This window comes from Peromyscus eremicus, chromosome 7 (assembly GCF_949786415.1).
Source record: "Peromyscus eremicus chromosome 7, PerEre_H2_v1, whole genome shotgun sequence".
Classification (NCBI taxonomy): Eukaryota; Metazoa; Chordata; class Mammalia; order Rodentia; family Cricetidae; genus Peromyscus; species Peromyscus eremicus.
In genome coordinates, this window is record NC_081422.1 from 111,611,531 (window position 1) to 111,632,405 (window position 20,875).

Sequence of the window (20,875 nt, forward strand, 5' to 3'; positions counted from 1 at the left end):
GCGGTGCTTCTTTATGTTGTAGTTGTACCTGACCTCTTAAAAAGAAAGGGAGAGGGGTCATGAGGCCCCTTTTCCCTGTTTCCTGCTGCCTGGGGTGACCGAAGTGTGTGGTGGATTTGCTCCCAGTCAGGTCAGAGGATGACTTCAGCTGTCTACTCGGTTCTGTATTCATGAGCGTATTTCCTCAATTGATATCCTAATAAATTCTCCAGTATTCCTTAAGCAGACTCCCATGAATTTCTTGCTTTAGGGTCTCTCAATTTTGTTTGTAAAGCAGACATCACAACCAAGATGTTGCTGGAGAATTTCTCTCCAGCTCCCGCCACCAAGTCCCACCAGTCCCAGAGCCCACTTATAAAATAAACACACAGACTCTTACATTATTTAAACTGCTTGGCCATTAGCTCAGGCCTGTTATTGTCTAGCTCTTACTCTTATATTTAGCCCATTTCTATTAATCTTTACTTTGCCACATGGCTCATGGCTTACTGGTACCTTACATCTTCCTTGTCCTGATGGCGGATCGCAGTGTCTCTCTCTCAGCCTTCCTCTTCCCAGAATTCTTTTCCTTGTCCCGCCTATACTTCCTGCCTAGCCAATGGCCAATCAGTGATTTATTTACTGACCAATCAGCAACACACTTGACATACAGACCATCCCACAGCACCAAGGGGCTATGGACAGTTGATAGAAGAAGTAAGTTTCCTTTAAAGGGTGTGGCCCTATAGGTCCACCATGCTCCTGTAAATGGCACCACACCCATCAGCATTTGGCCTGGACTACTGGATTGTTAAAAAAAAAAAAAGGACACAAAGTTAGGAGAGCAGGGACATAGGGAATGTGGTGATGAAGATGACTGAAATGTCTACTAAAGAAAAAGCCATATTAAGGGGCAGGGCTGAATGCAGACTCCTCCTTCTTTTCCTTCTCTTTTTCCACTTTCCTGTGTGTGGGGCCCTGTGAGGGAGGGACCACCTCTCTGGGGTGAGCATGCACTCCTGTGGGTGCCTGTGGAGGTCTGAGGTTGGTATCAGGAGTCATCTTCCACTGCTCTTTTACAGTATTCATTGAGAAAGGCTCTCTCAAGTCAAGCCCAGAGCTCCCTGATAAAGCTACTCTTACTAGCCAGCTTGAGGCCCAGGGACATTTTTCATGGTTTCCAGGGATCCCTTTGCTACTCACACTTGCATGGCAATTAACCACTGAGCCCCACACGGTTCATCCATTCCTAATCCAAATATGTTAATTGTCTAGTCTGATTTTAAAAAGAAAGCACTATGCTTATAAATGTCTTTTTTATATTACTATGAAATAAGTAGGAAAGGTGTTTTTACTTCATTGAATATATTGAGATTAAAATAATGACCCTACCACCACTTAAGAAAGACAGCCTAAGATAAGGATAGAATTGAGTTCTAATGAACAATATGTATTTGAATTCTCCACCTAAATAAAACGGCGTTTTTACTTGACACAGAGTCTTGCTGAAGCAAAGATCAAAGAAAACAGTACACAAGTAGCTTGCTGCATGGCACCAGAGACAGATGAGCCATCTGAGAAGCCTGTCCAAAGACAGCATTACCTGGAGGAAATGCCATGTCCCTCACCTTCCACTCTGACCCCTGCATCTGACATACCACCTTCTATTCTCTGTCATTTTGACAGGTCACCAACAGTCACACCACCCAGCACAGCTGGTATTTCAAGGAACATTTAAATGTACCCAGGCAGGATATAAGAAAGGGAATTTTAAATCCTGATAAAGCACTACTTTGTTCTGTTTTATTTTGTTTTGTTTTTCCAGACACCGGTTCCTCTGTGTAACAGCTCTGGCTGTCTTGGAACTCTCTCTGTAGACCAGTTTAGGCTGGCCTCGAACTCACAGAGATCCATGATAAAGCACTATTAATAGCAGTACTGATTGATGTCATGGCAGTAAGGAAACAGAAAATCTTCCTGTTGTTGTTGCTACAACACAGAAAAATCACTTTTCCTTTTACATTTTCCACATTACAATCTGCAGGAATATGCTGGCCAGCATCTCTTTGCCTATGCATCTTTGTGTTCAATCAACACATTACTTACAGTGAATCTATTGTGAAGCAGGAACTCAGCAGAGTCAGTATAGACCAAGGAGCCTCCTCACCATGACCTCTGCCCAGCCAACCTTAAGTTGACCAGTCACAAAACTAGTCTTGAAACAACCTGAAAGAAGCTCCTCCCACAGTTGATTAGCTTGAACTGTTTGGGAGGCATCCAGGCAGTGGGGCTGGGACCTGTGTCCCTCATGTCCTCAGTGCATGAGCTGGCTGTTTGGAACCTGGGGCTTATGCAGGGACACTTAGCTCAGCCTGGGAGGAGGGGACTGGACCTGCCTGAACTGAATCTACCAGGTTGAACTCAATCCCCAGGGGAGTCTGCCTTGGAGGAGATGGGAATGGGGGTGGGCTGGGGGGAAGGGTTTGGGGGGGGGCGGGAGGGGGGAGGACAAGGGAATCCTTGGCTGATATGTAAAATTAAATTAAATTATAAAAGAAAAAAAAAGAAGCTCCTCCCACCCTCGGGAGTAAGTTCTCTGCTTAAAAGCAAAACAAACAGAAACTGCAACTGACATGTTAGTTACCTCCCTAGATCACCTGTTTTCTTTAGTAATCGCTGAAGACAATGGAATGTTCCATTCTGGGTCAGAGTACTCAAGAGTTTGGTGAGCCTAAGAATCACCTGGGTAATTCACTGAAACATAGATACACCATGTTTACTGCACCCAAACTAGAGGAATTTCTAGAGGAATGTATGCTTGTACCGAAGCTTTTCGAATGGAATTAACATCCAATGTTAATATGTATTTTTTCTTTTTTTCCCATTTATATTTACGTGTATGTGTGTGCACACGCACGCGCATAGGCTCACAGGTGCACTCAAGCACACAAGTGCAGGTATACCAGTGCCACAGTGTGCATGTAGAGGTCAGAGGACACCTTGCAGGAGGTGCTCCTCTCCTGCCTGGTTGAAGCAGGGTCTCCACTGTTGTTTGTGCATGCAGCAAACTCTAGGCTAGCCTCACTCTCCTGTCTGTACCTGAGTCTCTCAGTGGGAATGCTGTGATTCCTGATGTGCACCATCTCCTCCAACTTTTACTGGGTTCTGGGAACTCAACTCATGTTGTCAGGCTTGAGCCACAGTGCTCCTGCCCATGGAGTTACCTCCACAGCTCCAATGTTGGTAGATTTCTTTTTCATAACCTGTTCATTCATGGGTAACTAATTGTGGTTACCCTTAGACTGACTCTCTAGTTCCCCTCACAGTTTTTTTTTTCTATTTTACATTTTGAGTCTATGGAAACTGACATTGAAATGTAAGGTCCTGTTGAAAAGATGGATTTTAAGCTATGCTATAAAGGAAAATGGCAAACAAACCTCTTTGTAGTTCTAACATTAGACTAAAGCCCAGTCAGGTTATGATGAGGTGAGTCACTGCCAAGTTCACTATGATCTCTGTTTGCAAGCAATCTGGAAAAGTGTCTGCACTGCCTTTTGATCAAAGGGTTGACAGAGTAATGGAGGACCTCATCAATTGGCCAGGACGCTTAACAGCTTGACAGATGTTGATTTCTACTTCCAAACAACAGGAGGCTTGCTTTTCTATAAGTATTCCTATACTGTAAGCTGAAATTCAAAAATAATTCTCATGAAATGGCAGTTCCTGTAATCTACAGACTCAGTTATCAGAATTGGTCAATGATATCCTCCAAAGCTGGAGACAGAATGAATGCCTTCGCTAACTGTGCAACCAATCATCTCCTATCTGTGATGACTATCCTGTAGTTTCCTGACTTGTTTCAATTTACTGTTGAGAATAGAAAGGGAGAAGGAGGGAGATGGGGATAGGGAAGGAGGGAGGGATAAAGAAAGGAAGGGAGGGAGGGAGGGAGGGAGGGAGGAAGGGAGAGAGGGAAAGAGAGAGAAAGAGAGAGAGAGAGAGAGAGAGAGAGAGAGAGAGAGAGAGAGAGAGAGAGAGAGAGAGAGAGAGAGAGAGATCCTATCTAGAATAGTACATCTGAAGCAGGAAGATAAGCAATTGTATCATTTGAGTGTGCAAGACAATTGAGGCCAAGAACTCGGGCACAGGTTACCTTCTAGTATAAAAGCAGGACTGACCCCACCCTTACTGAAAGCCACTGCAACAGTGGCTCCCTTGCACTTGGCACTGTGCAAGGTTATTTCTCTTCCCTTTGCTTGACATCTTCTAAAGAGAAGTCACACTGAAATGACTAAATGGGCAGAGACTTGCTAGCTTTAGAGAGAATATAAGGATTGTATGTCCACAATTAAGGTGTTAGCTATTAAATAATCCTCTACATTAATAGACCCCAGAAGCCTGGTTTCTTCAGATTACACCACACTATGAAATGATCCTCCTTGTTCTTTAGTTCTATGGATCAAGTAACACAAAGCCTGTCACTTGCTATGAAGCTTAATTTGTAGAAAAGAATGACTAGCTATGGAGCAAAAGGAAGTAGCTCCAGAAGGCCAAGGACCAGTAATGCACCAGCTAGGGAAGAAAAAAGGAGACATGTACCCTTGAACGAGAGGCCACTTGGTATCAGAAGACAGCCGTCACAGGAGCGCACTGGCCCATCTTGCCCTCTCTAATAAAAGCTCTGTGTATATCTGAGTTCTCTAAGTGGATGCTTTGATGCTGGAATACCTTGATATTTATGGATTGGCCCTTGAATAAACGTGATTTTATTTCCCTCCAGTTCTCGTTTCTGAAGAATTGGCTTTCAAGCAACAAGTACTAGACCTGAGATCCATAATACTATAAAGAAATGGGATATGGATGTTTGGAAAGAGAGGTTGCTCTAAAGTGTTATCCTTTGAACCAAACTGTTGCAATATTCATGGGATCATCATGCCTTCTTATAAGAGTCTATCACTATGAAGCCTGTTGATGTTGGCACTCCCTCTGGAAGGAGGGGTGGGACGGGCCATTGGATCTTAACTTGAGTGTCCAGCCATTCCATCCAGGCATTTCTACATAATGCTGCCCTAACTTCACATGACCCTGGAGTCTCAGTATATAGGCTGGAGAAAGACCAAGGGTGGCCATCCTCAGTGTGTCCAGGATGACAGCTTTGGAGTCACCCATGCTCCCATCAGTAACCCCTTACCCATGCTCTGTATGAAAGCTCAGTCAATGCATTTCTTTCCCGGGGTGAATTAGACTTTGATTTGTTAAGACCTTTGGAGGCAGGAGTAGCATTGTTCACATTACACTCACAACAAGGGAAGGAATTTTAGCAATAGGGATCCACAGAAATATTGATAGAAACTAAAGTTTGAAAAGTATTTTGTTGTTCCTTGCTTGCTATTGGGTATTTATTTTTATTTGCTCATTTTTTCTCATTTTCATTTGTTCTTTGAGAATTTTGTACAATGTGTTTTGATATAATCCACTGCCTCCCCACTCTGTACAAATCTATCTCACCTTTCTACCTACCCAACTTGCCATCTTTCTTTCTCTTTTTTTAACCAATTGCTGCCTATATGCTCTGGTTTGTGTAGCCTTCACTAGAGGATGGTGTCTACCCACCCTGGCCACACCCTTAATGAAAACTGAATCTCTCCCTCCCAGAGCTGTCAGTTGTTAGAGCTTCTTAGCTAGGAGTGAGACTTCATGCCTCCCTTCCCTCTACATTCTGGAATTTTGTCTGTCATGAACCTGTACTTGTCTATGCATGATGTCTCAAACTGCTGTGAATTCGTAAGTCTAACTATAGGTGGAGGTTTCTGTGTCCCTGAAGTTGCTCCCAAATAACAAGAGACTTGATATAAATTATCAATGCTTGGCCCATAGCTCAGGCTTATTATTAACTAGCTCTTATAACTTAAATTAACCCATTTCTATTAATCTATGTATTGCCATGTGGCTCACAACTTTACCTGTCCTCCAGCATGTCTTGCTTCCCCTGTGTCTACTGGCAACTCCTCTGACTCTGCCCTTCCTCTTCCCATCATTCTCAGTTTGGCTTTCCCACCTAAATTTATCCTGTTCAGCTATTGACCACTTAGATTGTTTATTAAACCAATCATAGTGACATATATTCACACAGTGTAAAAGAATATTATTAGTCAATGAGAGTAACACATATTCACAGTGTACAGAAGGATTATTCCACATGTAACTGCCCAGCTTTATCCAGGAAAGTTTCCTTGTAGTCATCCAGCACCTCTGGCTCTTGGGATTTTTCTGTCCCCTCTTCCACCATGATCCCTAAGCCTTTCTTTCATGCATGGGTGTGGTAAAGATCTCAGTTAGGGTTGGGCATTCCACAGTCTCTTAAGGTTCTTTTTTTTCAATGGGTGGTGATTACTCAGGTTTTGACACAGGGTCTCATGTATCCTTGGCTTTCTCAAACTCCCTATGTAGCTGAGGATGACCTTAGAGGCATGTGCCACCATATCAAGCTTATGCTGGGCATGGAATCCTGGGCTTCATGATTGGTAGGTGAACACTCCACTAATGGAGCCATATTCCCAATCCCAAGGAATGTTAACAATGAGAAGGAACCACTGTTTGCTGAGAAAGAGCAAACGGACTGGTCTAGCGATTAATGCTCTTAATTGTTGATGATGAGATGAAGGAATAAAATGGATTAGTTGAGTGTTTTCACATCTTTACAGGGAAATCATGCCTGATAGTGTTAACTTAGCCAACTACCATGGCTACTGAGGTCCTGGATCTTAGAGGAGAAATTACTATTACTACTTTCCTCAACCAATATAATTCCTAACTACATTCTAATACTTATCCCTATATCCACAGATAAGGGTACCTCTCAGTGGTATAAAAAGAAGCTTTCTTGATGACAAGACTGAGCCTTATCTTAAAAGTGATGCCTCCCAAGACCCATACAGAATGTCTAGGATGGTCATGACTGGAGCAAAGCCTTCCTGGTGTCAGCAGCCATGTTCCCTGTTGCTAGAGTGAAATGTTACTCATGATGCTGGTGGAGGATTTTGAAGTAACTGGGCTGTCTTAGAGGCCATCTGGTTGACTGCCAAGGCGATATCTGGCTGGCAGTTCCCACTTGAGAAGGGACCTGACAACTGTTACTTGGATTAATTTTTTTATTGTTGTGACATCATGCCCGACAACAACACCTTATGGAGCAGAATTCAGCTCCTGCTTGCTTGGCCTGGTGCTTGGTAAAACATCACAGCAACTGAGGGATGCTGCAGGACACACATGCTCACTGCAGGGCCGAGCAGGGATCAGAGTGGGACTAGGACTTGGAAGCTAGTACAACCTTCCAGGGCACATCCTATGGCTCTACTTCCTCCAGATGTACCCTCCCCAAAAACTTTCCACAACCTTCCAAAACAGCACTACCAACTGAGGCTCAGCATTGGAAACATTAGCCTCTAGGGCCATTCCATATTCAAGCATAGCATTACTCCAGTGCTTGAGTAACTTGTTCAGAGAAAAAAAAAACTTATTAATGTGTGTGTGTGTATGTGAAGGACTTACCATGAAATTAACATCCTTTATAGTGCTTAATGGAGTTTCTTTTGACAAATGGCCCTAGGAAGGGCTGGGTTTCTCTAAGCCTTCTTCAATTCATATCCCAATTTGCATCCAAAATAAAAGTTGGTTGTCACTGACATTTTTCTATATTTTCACATTTATAGTACAAATATTGCTTCTACTTGTCCTGTTACAATCCCCACTGTCAAGCCTTCATTCTGTCTCTGTTTAGGCTGCTTAGTGTTGGGTGGAGGTGAAGCTGTGGATTTGAGAATGGAAGGTCTTGACGTGATGAGCTCTAAACAGGACTGCAAGTAAGCATCATCCAGCCTTTGAAAACTCAAGAAGATGGAAGAATCAATCAGCAGCATGAGAGCCAAACTCTCTGCTTGCCTTCCACATCCACTCTAATGTATCTAATACTGTGGTGGCTTGAATGGGAATGACCCCACAGGCTCATGTATTTTAAATCTTCATCCCTAGTTGGTGGAACTGTTTGGGAAAGATTAGGTATGACCTTGTTGGAGATGGTGTGACAGTGGAGGTGGACTTTGAGGTTTCAAAAGACTCTGTGATTCAAAAGACTCTCTCTGCCTCCTGGTTGTAGATCAAGATGTGAGCTCTCAACTGTCCTTTGCTCCACTATCATAGACTCTAATTCTCTGAAACTATAAGCGAAATTAAACACTTTGCCTTGGCCATAGTGTTTTATCATAGCAATAGAAAAGTAACAAAGGCAATTAATTCAGCCTAGGCCCCAGGCTGATACTATGTCCATTCCACCCCCCTTTCTTTGGATTCCAATAGATTTGGGATGAAGAGGTCTGGGTTGATGCACAGTTGCTAGCATTTTCTTCTACAGCTATTAGTACTTTATTGTAAAACATTAAATATCGGGCAATTTCAGAGAAATTTTAATTAAAGTGACAGAAACTTAAAGAAAATTGAAAAGTTCCCATTTGACACCAAAAAAACCTTAACCTTTTACTCATATACATGTATAATAGCTTTTTTTAAAAGCAGCCAACTATACTTTTTATTCTTTCTCTTATATAATATATCCTGATCGCAGCTTCCCCTCCTAGCTCCCAGTGCCTTCCCACCTCTCCTTTCTTCCAGGTCCATTCCTCCAGCCTGTCTCCCCCTAGAAAAGAGCAGGCCTCCCAGGGACACCAACCAAACATGGAACAAGATACAAGAAGACCAGGCACAACCCTCACATCAAGGCAAGGTGAGGGAACCCAGTAAGAGGAAAGGGGCTCCAAGCGCAGGCCAAAGAGTCAAAGACACCCCCGCCCCCACTGTCAGGAGTTCCACAAAAACACCAAGCCAATAACCATAACATAGGTATATAGGACCTAGTACAGTCCTATGCAGGCTCCCTGATTTTTACTTTAGTCTCTCTAAGACCCCATGAGTCCTACTTAGAACTACACTTTTTGAAATTATATCCAGGCAAAGAAACTAAAACTATCCCAGGCCTTCACATACCCATGTTTTCCTTTGATAAGGCTTCATCAGAACAAACATTTTCAACAGAACATTTTAAAGCAGCATTCCTGAAAAAGATTTTGACAGATTTAGTTTCAAACAAGTGACCCCATGCATAAGGATATGCACATACACATACAGAGGCATAAATATGCATGCAAGCATATATGCACATACAAACACATGTATACATTTTACTGTACATATACAAACTTGTATCTCTTGGTAACTGAATTCTGTGACTGTATGTCTCAGTCTTCTGGTGTTTTTCCTTGATTGTCTCACAAAGCACAATTCGGTGCAGAAAACAGGGAACAAATACGACCTGCGCTCTAAGTAGCTACAAAGCACCGAGAAGCTAATCCAACAAGTACTTGGTCAGGTAATCTTCATGTAATTATTTTCCAAAAACATATCAAGTAATTTCTGTTCTCATTATGTAAAGAAGTTGAGGAACTGGAGCTACAAGAGGAAATTAGAAGTTTGGCAGCATAGGTAAACCGCTGACCATGACAGAACCTGTTCTGTCATATGGCAAAGCCATACTTCCCCATCACACTGTGCTCCCAACAAGAGACAGAAAACATCTGTTGCCAATCAAAAGTTCCCAAGCCATGACTCGTCATCTCTTAAATGGGGATAACTGTAAATGCCCTAAATGTGTGTGACATGATTACTGTGGTGTATGACTGAGATAGGGAAATCAAAGTCCATTTTTAATTAGTTATCTAGCCAGGTAATGGTGGTGTGCACACCTTTAATCCCAGCACTCAGGAGGCAGAGGCAGGCGGATCTTTGTGAGATCTAGGACAGCCTGGTCTACATGGAGAGCTCCGAAACAGCCAGAGCTACACAGAGAAACCCTGTCTTGAAAATCTAAAAAAAGAATCAGTTATCTAGTGGGTGGAGATACTTTTGCATAGGAATGACAATCTGAGCTCATTACCAAGACCCTATAAGGTGGCAAGAGAGAACTGACTCCTAACACTTGTCCTCTGACCTCCACACATGTACTACGAATGCACATGCCCCACATACATCATACATACAAAACAAAACAAAATGAAATAAATACGTAAATAAATAATTTTAAAAGTGGCTTTCTTTTGCAAAGACATGACAAGAGGAGGACTATTAGTGTTAGTCTTTATCTGTGAATGGGAATCCTAGTACAGTCCCAGTCACATACTGAAAAACACATGTGAAGGCTAGTTCAATGAGAAGCATTGAAAGTTATTATCACTTTATCATGGAGAGTTGACCCTGGCTTGTCTTACCTATTTTAAGCTAAAAACCATTTTTTACATGGCTGTTCAAATAATAATAATCTCTAAAAGTTCTGGGTTAACATGTTTATAGGACTATTAACACTTCCTCAGCCAAGTACAGTAGCTGTAATCCCAGCATCTGAGAGGCTGAGTTAGGAGGGTTGTAAGTTTGAACTTAGCCGAGGCCACATAGTGAAACCCTGTTGGAAAACCAGACCAAGCAAAATAAAGCATAACTTTCTCTGTACTTCTAACTTACTAATTCTTTCAAAAATGTTTAAGCACAATGTTTACCCAATGAAGAAAAAAATCAAGGAAAATGTCATACAATAATTAAATATAATTTATACATCTTAATTGTATCCTAATACTTTTAATTTCACAAAACATACCTTTTCCTCTTTCTAACCTTGGGCTTTTTCTTATTATTTTTGGAATAATATTTTTCAATATTATTTTTGGAAACTTGCATCTATAAAGAAACATCAAAAATGAATTAGTTCATTGCTCTAGATCTGTTCAATATACTAAAATGGGTTTTATGTGGTTTAATAATTTAGCTGAAGAGAAACTTTGGCCTATATCCCTAAACAAGACCATTCTGTCTCACCCTCCATTGCACAGTCTCTGTAAAGGCATTAATCTGCCAGCCTCCAGGAATAGTAGGATGGCCAGACAAGGAGCTGCTAGTTTAAATATTCTTATATGCACCTTTACCCAACCATAAAAATAATAGGATCTTTTTTTTAAAAAAAAAACTTTTACAAACATCTAGGTTTAAGGAAAACAGAAGTATGTAGAACGCAAAGGTGCATGGGTGGGAACTGATGTAGTAAAACCCCTGCCCCAACAATTTGTAGTAAGGCACCACTGGGGAAACACGGCTGGCTTTTTATGGCTAGGCAAAGACAAATCCTGTGCTCTGCTGTGTCATGGTCAGATAGGGCCTGGAGACAACAGGATTTTTCTCACTATCAACAGAAACAGGCGAACTTTCCTCAACAGAGCACAAATGCAGGTGTCATAGACCTGGCCTGCCGGATGAGATGGCAAAAGCAGTGATCCTGAAATAAAGAGAACATCCAGCTGAACCACTGAAGTAGAAATCCAAAGGTATGTCTCTGAGAATGGGTTTCCAAATCAAATACTCAACACAAAGATTCTCCTAGGATTCCCAAACTAGGAAAGGCAAGAGCAATTGATGTAAAGACTCACACAGGATCTCATACACACATTCACTAGTCAAGAATAACTAAAACTGAAAGCATGCACAGGAAAAGTAAACCCTGTAAAACAATGCTTTCAACATTTAGTTCAGTTGATGCGAAGCTCAAAAGCAAGCAAAATGAATGGACAGGCCTAGAAATCAAGACAGCGTCTGCTCTTGGAGTACTGACGATCAGCAGCAATAGATGCCTTATCAAAGAGCAGTGCACAGAAAAGTTTTATCAATTAAGTTACACCCCAAACTAGTATGACACAAGTTGGAGGCTGGGTCTATGTTGGCTGAGGCTATTGAAATAATTCAGCAAGGAAACTTTGGAATTGTTTGCTTTTATCAGTTGTTGAGTTCCCTAATTATCAGAAAATCATTAAAACTTTCAAAATAAAAGGGAATTTAAAAAATACAATTCTTGTGAAGGAGCTACTAAACGAAATGCTACAGAAAAGATTTAACCTAAAAGAAAAACCAAAAATGAGTGAAGATAAGCAAATTACTAAACATGATCTACATGTAAATAAACTCAAGACCCATGCAGGCTTGAGCTAGACAGACCCCAGCACAGAGAGGGGAAGAAGGCAAGAAGTCCCCCTTCCACATGACGAGCTGTGTGCAATCAGTGGAAGGCCACACATCCGAGTGTATACACACATACCAACTTGATGGTTTAACAAAATCCACAGTGACAAATAAAAGAGGGCAAAAAATTGCACAGGCAGATAAGGAGTTGATATGGGAGGAGTTGAGGAAGGGGTGAATATGATCAAAACAAATCATATAGAAATTTTCAAAGTACTAATAAAAAAAAGGAGAAAATAAATATATTAACCATGATCCCTCCTCCCTGCAAAGCCCAATTGAGGCTGGGTATAGAGCTCAAAACTAGAGTTTTTATACAGCAGACACAAGACCTGAGTTGGATTCCTAGCACTGAGAAAGATTTTAAAAGAAAAAAACCACTAATTTGTATAGAAGTGAAAAACAAAGAATATTCACAATCCAAGATAATAAAATGGAAGAGGGAAAGGAATCAGACCAGGGTGAAAAGTAAATAAATGATATTGAATTATTCACAAAGAAAGAGATATAATTAGGACATTTATGACCAACAGAAGAATTTTAAAAATAGCAATACAGGAGCTCCAGAAAAGTAATTGAAAATTAATATGTTCACACATAAGAATAACCCTCCAAAGAAGAGGACTGCATTATATAACATCTAGATTAGTTGGAAGAAAAAGAGGGAATTTCAAAAACATACAATCTGATAGAACCTAGGAAGAGACACAGAGAAGAAAAAGGGAAAAAGCATTGTAAACAGAAAATGTAAATTAGATCTTATCCAGACACATTTCTAATAAGAAGTGATACAAAGAGATTCAAATTCTTAGACTGCTTTAGAACAAATGCATACAATTTAAGCTAAAGGGCTCTAAGACATACAGCATGCCCGTCAAAATGCTGAGTACTTTTCTGGACAGAAATCAATCATCAAAAACCTTAAGTGGAAATGTGAGGTGGTATAAAACAGTCAAAATGGTCTTGTAAAAGAACCAATTTGGTCACATTGTCTGATTTCAAAACTTATGATAAGATCCCACATTCAGGACATGACCAATGGAATGTAGTAAGAAGTTCAGAAATGAACTCTTATATTAATAGTCAACTGATTTTCAGCAATCAGGCTAATGAGTCTGCAAGAAAAACTGTCCTTTCTGCAAATGGAACCAGCTGAGTACCCACATATAAAATAATGAAGTTCAACCCCTACTCACATCACATATAAAAACTAATTTTAAATGGATTAAAGGTTTAAATGCAAGAGACATCACCTTTAAAAAGCTTGGAAGAAAACACAGAAGTAAATCTTTATAGCTTTGGTGTCTTCGTTATTTTTTTATTGTTGTGAAGAGACACTAGGACCAAGGCAACTTATAAAAGAAAGCATTTAATTGGGGGCTTGCTTACAATTTCAGAGGGTGAGTCTGTGACCACCATGGCAGGAAACATGACAGCAGGCAGGCAGATACGACACTTGAGCAGTAGCTGAGAGCTTACATCTGATCCACAACCATGAGGAAGAACAAACTGGGAATGGCTTAGGTTTTTGAAACTTCAAACTCCTTGCTCCAGTGACATACCACCTACAGCAAGGCCACACCCCCTAATCCTTCCTAAACAGTAATCTACTAATTAGAGACCCAGTAATCAAACGTATGAGCTATCGGGGCCATTCTCATTCAAATCACCCACTGATTTTAGTTGGTAGTGTTATATGTAACATTAAAAACATAAACAACTAAAGAAAGAATAAAAAGGATGCTATCAAGGTTAATGACTTCTGTGATTTTAAAGGACACTACCAATAAAGAGAAGATAGCTCATAAGATTAGAGAAGATATTTTCAAATTATGTATATAATAATCGAACAATAAGAAGACAAGTCAATCAAATGTGTACAACATTTGAATGGACATTTCTTTAAGGAAATACAGGAATGGGCAATAAGAACATGAAGAGATGGTTAATAACATTAGTCATCAGAGACATTAAAACCAAAATCACAATGAGATACCACTTCATGTTCAGTAGGACAGCTAGAAAGAAAGACCTACCCAAAGGTTGACAAGTGTGTGGTGAGAGATGGAAAACTAGCTGGCTGTGAATTGTGAAGGTGTGCAACAACTGTTGAATAGTTTGAAAATCCCTCAACCTCATGAATAAAGTTACTTAGCAAGCAGTTCTACTCAAGAAAAATAAAGGCATTCATCTTCCCAAGAATTTATACACAATGTTTCTAGCTCCATTATTCACAACAAAGTAGAAATAATCCAAACGTCCATCAACAAATGAGAAAAGTGTGATATGCTAGTGTTTTCCTTTATTCATAACTTTGCTTTCTGAAGTTTCACAGTAACTAGTCTGAAACTATTACATGGAAAATTTTAGAAGTAACTTATAAATTGGTATAACTTTTATTACATAAGGTTGTTTCGATTTTTCTATCTTATTTATGTTCTTACTCATGTTCTTTTGTGGCAAATTTATAAATTAAACTTTATCATAGGTATTCAGGTATAGAAAAAACATAGCTATCTTGAGTACTATACTATCTATAACTTGAGTCTTTCACTAGGGTCTCAGAATATATTGCCAATAAATAAGGAGGGATGGGGGAGACTACTATATATCCATATAACAGAATACTATCCAGCCACTAAAAATGATAAAGTACAAATACTATGTGAATGAATTTCAAACCATTACACTAAGTGAAAAGTGAGAAGCCAGACAAAACTGCTATAATGCTATTTGCCACCTTTTATCTGAAATGTTCAGAGATGGAAAATCCAGAGACAAACAGTTGATGAGTGACTGCTGGGAAATGTCAAAAGCAGAAGATGGACAGACTGCTAATGTCAATGGGGCTTTAGGGATGAAAATCAGTCTAAAATTACATAGCATTGTTGATTACACAACTGTAAATATATGAAAAACCACTGCATTTACACTTGTAAATAGTGACTGATATGGCATATAAAGTATAAATTAACAAACATATAACTACAAAATTCACGTCATGGAAAAGTTGAAAGGAGCTAGAATATAATATATTCATAATTATTAATATTGCCCAATTTGGTGATATTAATGCCAGGACAAAAGTAGATGTGAATTCAAAAAGCATAATTTAAGGAGAAAGTTTATTACTCAATGTTAAAAGAAAATCTCAGTTTTAAAAATCTTAGCTTCAAAAAACACAAAGTAAAACCATACAAAATTAAGTAGGATTTAAGTTGTTCTAAAAATAGAAAAAGGGTGTGGTGGCACATGTCTTTAGTCCCAGCACTGGCAAGCAGAGGCAGCTGGGTCCCTGCAACTTCCAGGCCAGCCAGAGCTGCATAGAGGATCTCTTTCTCAACAACAACAAAACCAAAATTAAATAATTAATTAAAAACACATAATGGGAAAAAATAACAAAGAAACAGAAGAAATCAAAACAGAAATAATTTTAATCAAGTTCAAACATGTTGAACCTAACATTGTAAGGAATATATACTGTTTGCAAATCAAAAACATCTACAAATTTGACTACTAAGTCAAAAGGAAATGATCAAAAAATAAATAGAAATCTCTATTTTACACATGTATTTCACTGAGTAAAACTGATATATGAAAGCAAATCCTGCATGGCAACTAATAAAATATTCAACTGGTAAGTAGAGGAGGGGTCATTCTCTCGTGAACCTTTCTATAACAAGCTGTCTGTCATCTATGTCATTGGATCACATAGTCTAGTGATTTGCACACCAGGCTTTTCCTCTTATTAGATAATACAGACTTCCTGCCATGCCTTGCAAGCTTATAGATATGAAATAAATTAGTAAATAAAGGTTAGAAGAAAAGTAGCATAAACATGAGCATCAGTACAAGAACAGGAAGGCTAGTGATACTGCAGCTTTAGAGATACCTTTTTTTAGCTGTTGGTATAGCTCAGTGGTAGCACATATGCTTAGTATGTGCAAGGCACTAGGTTAAATGCCCAGCAACTTTCCTAATTCAACTTGGCCAGATGTGGTGGTGCATGCCTTTAATCCCTACACTAGAGAGGTATCTGGGTCTACACAATGAGTTCCAAGACAGCCAGGGCTACAGAGGGAGACTCTGTCTCCCCAAATAATAATAATAAGATAAGTATTTTTGATTTGGCCACTTAATGTACTTCATGAAATTGACCTTAAACTGCTGTGCAGAACTTCAAAGTGGTTCTCTCTTGAAATGTTTGTTGGCATCTTTGCTTCTTGGCTTTTCTCTTTGATCTGTCAGTATGAGCAGCGTCTTAGACCATATTGTCTATTCCATTCACTGTTTCGCCAACTTTGATTTTACTGATTTTAAATCAACTGCAAGAATAGATCAATTTTAAAATCATACACTAATTGTTTGGCATCTAGAGGTACCATTTACATTGAGCATATAAAAGCATTAGTTGTAATAAATGAAGATTTAATTAAAATAAGTCTGAAAGTACTATTAGGTAGCTCAAATGAGTTAGTAATCACTCAAGGCAACTTGACAGAGGACCTGGGGAGTTCACAGGACAATGTTAAAGGGCAAGGGGTCTCCTCACAGTAATATTCAAACATTCATTCCAATACTCTGCTACCTAAGTTATTGATCTGCATCTTCAAAGACACCATAGAAGTGTTATTTAATGAGACTATTATCAGCTTAAATTATCTATATTTGAATATGAAATAAAGAGGTTACTGCAAGAGTAAATAAGACTACTGTAACAAAATAAAACTACTCTATAGGCATCAATAGGAAGAAATCCCATTAACCAGCTACCACAAAGTAGGAAGGTTTGTGTTAGAGATAGTAAATTGCTTTCCCACTTTAGTAAGTGCTCCACAGCACTGTCTTACTTCCTCTTCTTATTGCTCTGAGTATCTGACAAAGCAATTTAAAGGAGGAAGGGCTTGTTTTCTTTCATGATTTGAGGGGTAGAGTCCTTCACATCATTCACAGCAGGGTGGTCATGATGGCAAGTGGCTCCATGTCAGCAAGAATATGGAGCTGGGACTCCTGATCCCCTCATATTTCCGGCAGAACAGAAAGCAGAAACTTAAGAGCCCTTCCTTCCCCGTTGAACCACTTCCTCCAGCAAAGCTGTACAAACTAAGGTTCCTCAATCTCTTGACACAGTGTCACCAGTTGGGGACCAAGTGTTCAAACATATGAGCCTATGGGAGACATAACACATTCAGACTCTAAACCGAACTTACTTCTGGTGAGCCTCTTGGCCACTCTGATATCTAGTTAACATCTGACAGTGTCATCCGTTCAAATTTTACTTTGAAATGGTAACTCTGCATGTGGGGGAAGATTAAATCAAATCACATGTCAGCAATTATTTACCAACTGAACTTTCCAGTTACTCAAATATTTAACATTAGGCAAGGCTCTGAATTTTATCGCCTTTGTTTATAGAATAGAACTGAAGGAACTTAGCATTGCAGTGTGGTGGGTCTGAGGGCAGCAGTATAGTTTCCCAAGGCTATTGCCACCAAAGTTGGTAAAGCAACAAAAGTCTGGTAGTTTGGTCTGTAGGATACAAGTTCCTCTCCTCTGAGGACACTCATCATTACATTTAGATATTACCTAATCCCAAGATCCTTTCTGTAATTACCCCCAAACAGGTCCCATTCTGTTGCTCTGGGTAGATGAATCTTTGGAGGCCTCTATTCAAGACACTAGAAATAAACACTGAAATATTTATGTATCCTGTCTCTTCTATTTCTGTCTCCACTGTTGGACTGCTAGTCCTCTTGTTGTACAGACTTGTGATATTTAGAGTAAAGGACACAATGGCACTGAGATAGCAACACCTGAGAGCTTGTTACAAGTATACAAATCTCATACCCATTTAGGCCTATTAAATCAGAAACCTTGTTTAAATAAACCTTAAGGACTCAAAAAAAACCCACCCACTAAAATGTAAAGTACATAAGTGCCAATGACTTTAAATAAGCTGAGGTATTAATTCTTTTCTTGCTGTATATAAAAAAACAAGTAAATATATGCATACAAAGAATATGAGCTAAATACTAAAAAAGAAAAAAAAAACCCGAATATCTGTCCACAGATACACAATTAGATTTGTTAACTAGAATGGGAAATGGTAGAACTGCCTTTAACTCTAAATGGAAGAAAATTCTTATGAATTGTGCTTACATTAACTTTATATACTCTGACTCAACACTGTCCATTTCGCTAAGCCATTTGACATCTAAATGAAAATTTGTTAGCTACCTTAAGTCTGAAGGTGTAAAGCATAGATCTAACGTTTCGTTCTTATAGGAGGCATAAGTATGTATTACAACCTTCTCTTGAGGGTAACTGTCAGTCAGTAATCAATCACTAAAGAGCTAGCTACCTTGACAGACCTCCCAAAGGTGCATCTGCAAGCTTTGAATAATGTAAACAAACTTTTTCCAAAGATATCCTATAGAAGTTTGCAAAGCCAGCATGCCCATTTCCCTTTGGAAAAGATGCCAGGGAGGTCTGCATGGAGGAAGGATGAAAACCAGCTTCCTGAAGCAGGTCTAAATGAGGGTCATAGCTGAACCTGAGTATCTGCAGGGCACAGCTAATACATTCCAGTCTACACAGACTACCCTTAGCATTTCCTTGAGAGGGAAGAGGACTGAAATCTCATTTTCTGTCCCTATTTTAGATGCTACACTCTTAAAGTATATGATTCTATTGTTTTCTACATATACATTACTCAGTTATCATATGCTAGCCAGTCAATTTTCAGTAGAGTTTGGAATTCCCATGACCTCTGGAAGGAATCAGAACCCAGTGCTTGGCAGTGTGACACATCAATACCTTACTGCCTCTGCTCTCTGCAGCTGCAGTTAAGCTCTGTAGATTTCCTTGGTTGGGGGTCTTACCAGAAGGAACACTAGAATGCATATCCAAGCAGTGAACAGAGGCACAGAAGGGAATCCTCTCTAAAAATAGAAGCTGGCTACCGGTCCCCCTTGAACAGAAGCCATGAAGGATTTTCTATTAGCATCTCCAACTGTGGCTAAGAATGAGACTGGCATAAAACTTTTATGATTCAGTGTTTCACTCAGAGATTTTAAAGTCTGTATTTAAATTTTCTAAAAGGTCTGTTCAGGCACTGAACACAAAAATTCAGGGTGACTTTTCATTCGTATTTCACTCACATCTATAAAACACTTAGGAGTGCTAAGGGTTAATCCCAACAAGGCACCCAGGGAGGAAAGAAAGCCATGGAAGCTGGATTTGTGGCACAGCTGCTCAGCTGACAATGGAGCCAAAGATCAGACTGTCTGACCTCTGGCTGGAGGTTCTGTGCAAATCCAAGTCAGCTGCAAATACTTCCTGTTTCTGTGCAGTGTTTTTCTAAAACCATTGGCCATTTCAGCAAGGAATGCTGGGAGAGGGGGGCATGATGTTGGCAGAGGACACTGTTTCTAGGGAAACTTCCTGAAATCTACACATTAAATTGAATTGTTAAAACCTGATGTATAGAAAACATTTAACAGTTATAGTAGAGTATTATACTTCATTATGAACAAAGAAATGAATGTTCAAAATATCATTAGGTGTTTCACCATTTTTTTCTACTATTAACCTGAACAGTAAGAATATTCAGTAATTCCTCAACCTGTGGAGAGATCACTGTCAAGTATTCTAAGCCTAAACCCCACCTTAATATAGAAGAACTTTTTTGGGGAGAAAGGAATAGACAGAATCTCTCCAATTACACAATAAAAAGACACAGTCTTAATCATTTTGTGAGGATCAAATACTTACATGCAACTCTCTGATAATCCAGAGAGGGTACTCTGCACATGAGTTTATGAGAGGGCATGATTCCCTGTGGTTTGGTGACTGTGTTCTCCAGTGTACACTGGTGCAGGGATTTCTGCTGTGTACCTTATATGAGAAAATTATTTTTGAAACATTTGAACACCTTAAATATATAATTAAAAAGAAAAATGGTACCTCAAAGTTATTAGTAGACTTATACAGAAGCCAAATGTTTATAAACCAGAATATATTATAAACATGAATTCTGTAATAAGTCAGTTCTATTAATTTTCACTGACATTGAACAGTAGTTGCTAAATTGAGCACAAAAAGATCATTTAATATCTAGGGACATAGCTACAATCTATGAAACATAAACTCATTACTCAAATTTCTATTTTATGTTTTGCTAATAACCATTATTGATTTCAGTTTTGATGGGATGATGCTGAGGAAGGAGGTGGTAAATAGAAGTATCCCCAACAGACAAATTAAAAAATATTTTCTACCTATAGCTAGTTCAAGCCATGAATGCAAAATTCACAAATTTACAGGGTAAATTTTATTAATTTACTCAAATTATAAGTGAAGCAATAAGTAAATCTTTAAGTGAGTATTATACAGAGAAGAACAAAAGTAAAAAGGAAGTTATTCTTATTATGAAGGTGATTTTCAAAAAGAAAACTTTTTTATTAGTAATAAGGACTAAAACAGTTTTTACAGGCAGAACCTGGTGTAGTCCTGGCTGGGCTCAAACTCGCTATGTAGCCAAGGATAACCTTGAACTTCTGACCCTCCTGCCCTGCCTCCCAAGGCTGGGATTACAGGTATGTCTACCTTGCCCAGTTTAGGCAGTGCTGGGAAATAAATCCAGGGCTTCATGCATGCTAGGCAAGCACTCTACCACCTGAGCTTCATCCTCAGTGCCAAGGCTGAAAACAGTTCTTAAAAGAGAAAATTACTGATAGCTGAACATTTATTTCTTTTTTTCATAGGCCAGATCCACAGAACTAAACCC

General features: G+C 39.3%; 1 protein-coding gene across 3 annotated transcripts in view; it reads right to left on the minus strand.

The window, feature by feature from the left end:
- The window catches only part of Zcwpw2 (zinc finger CW-type and PWWP domain containing 2), a 117,988-nt gene that overhangs the window by 5,907 nt on the left and 91,206 nt on the right, over positions 1–20,875 (minus strand). For 2 of the 3 annotated variants that reach the window (XM_059268838.1, XM_059268837.1), the window contains 2 exons: positions 10,679–10,758; positions 9,019–9,086 (listed from right to left, as the gene is read on the minus strand). The exons of the other annotated variant lie outside the window; for it this stretch is intronic. In XM_059268838.1, coding sequence (XP_059124821.1) covers positions 9,019–9,086; positions 10,679–10,758 — 148 coding nt within the window. The remainder of the gene's footprint in view (positions 1–9,018; positions 9,087–10,678; positions 10,759–20,875) is intronic. 3 annotated transcript variants of the gene reach the window in all.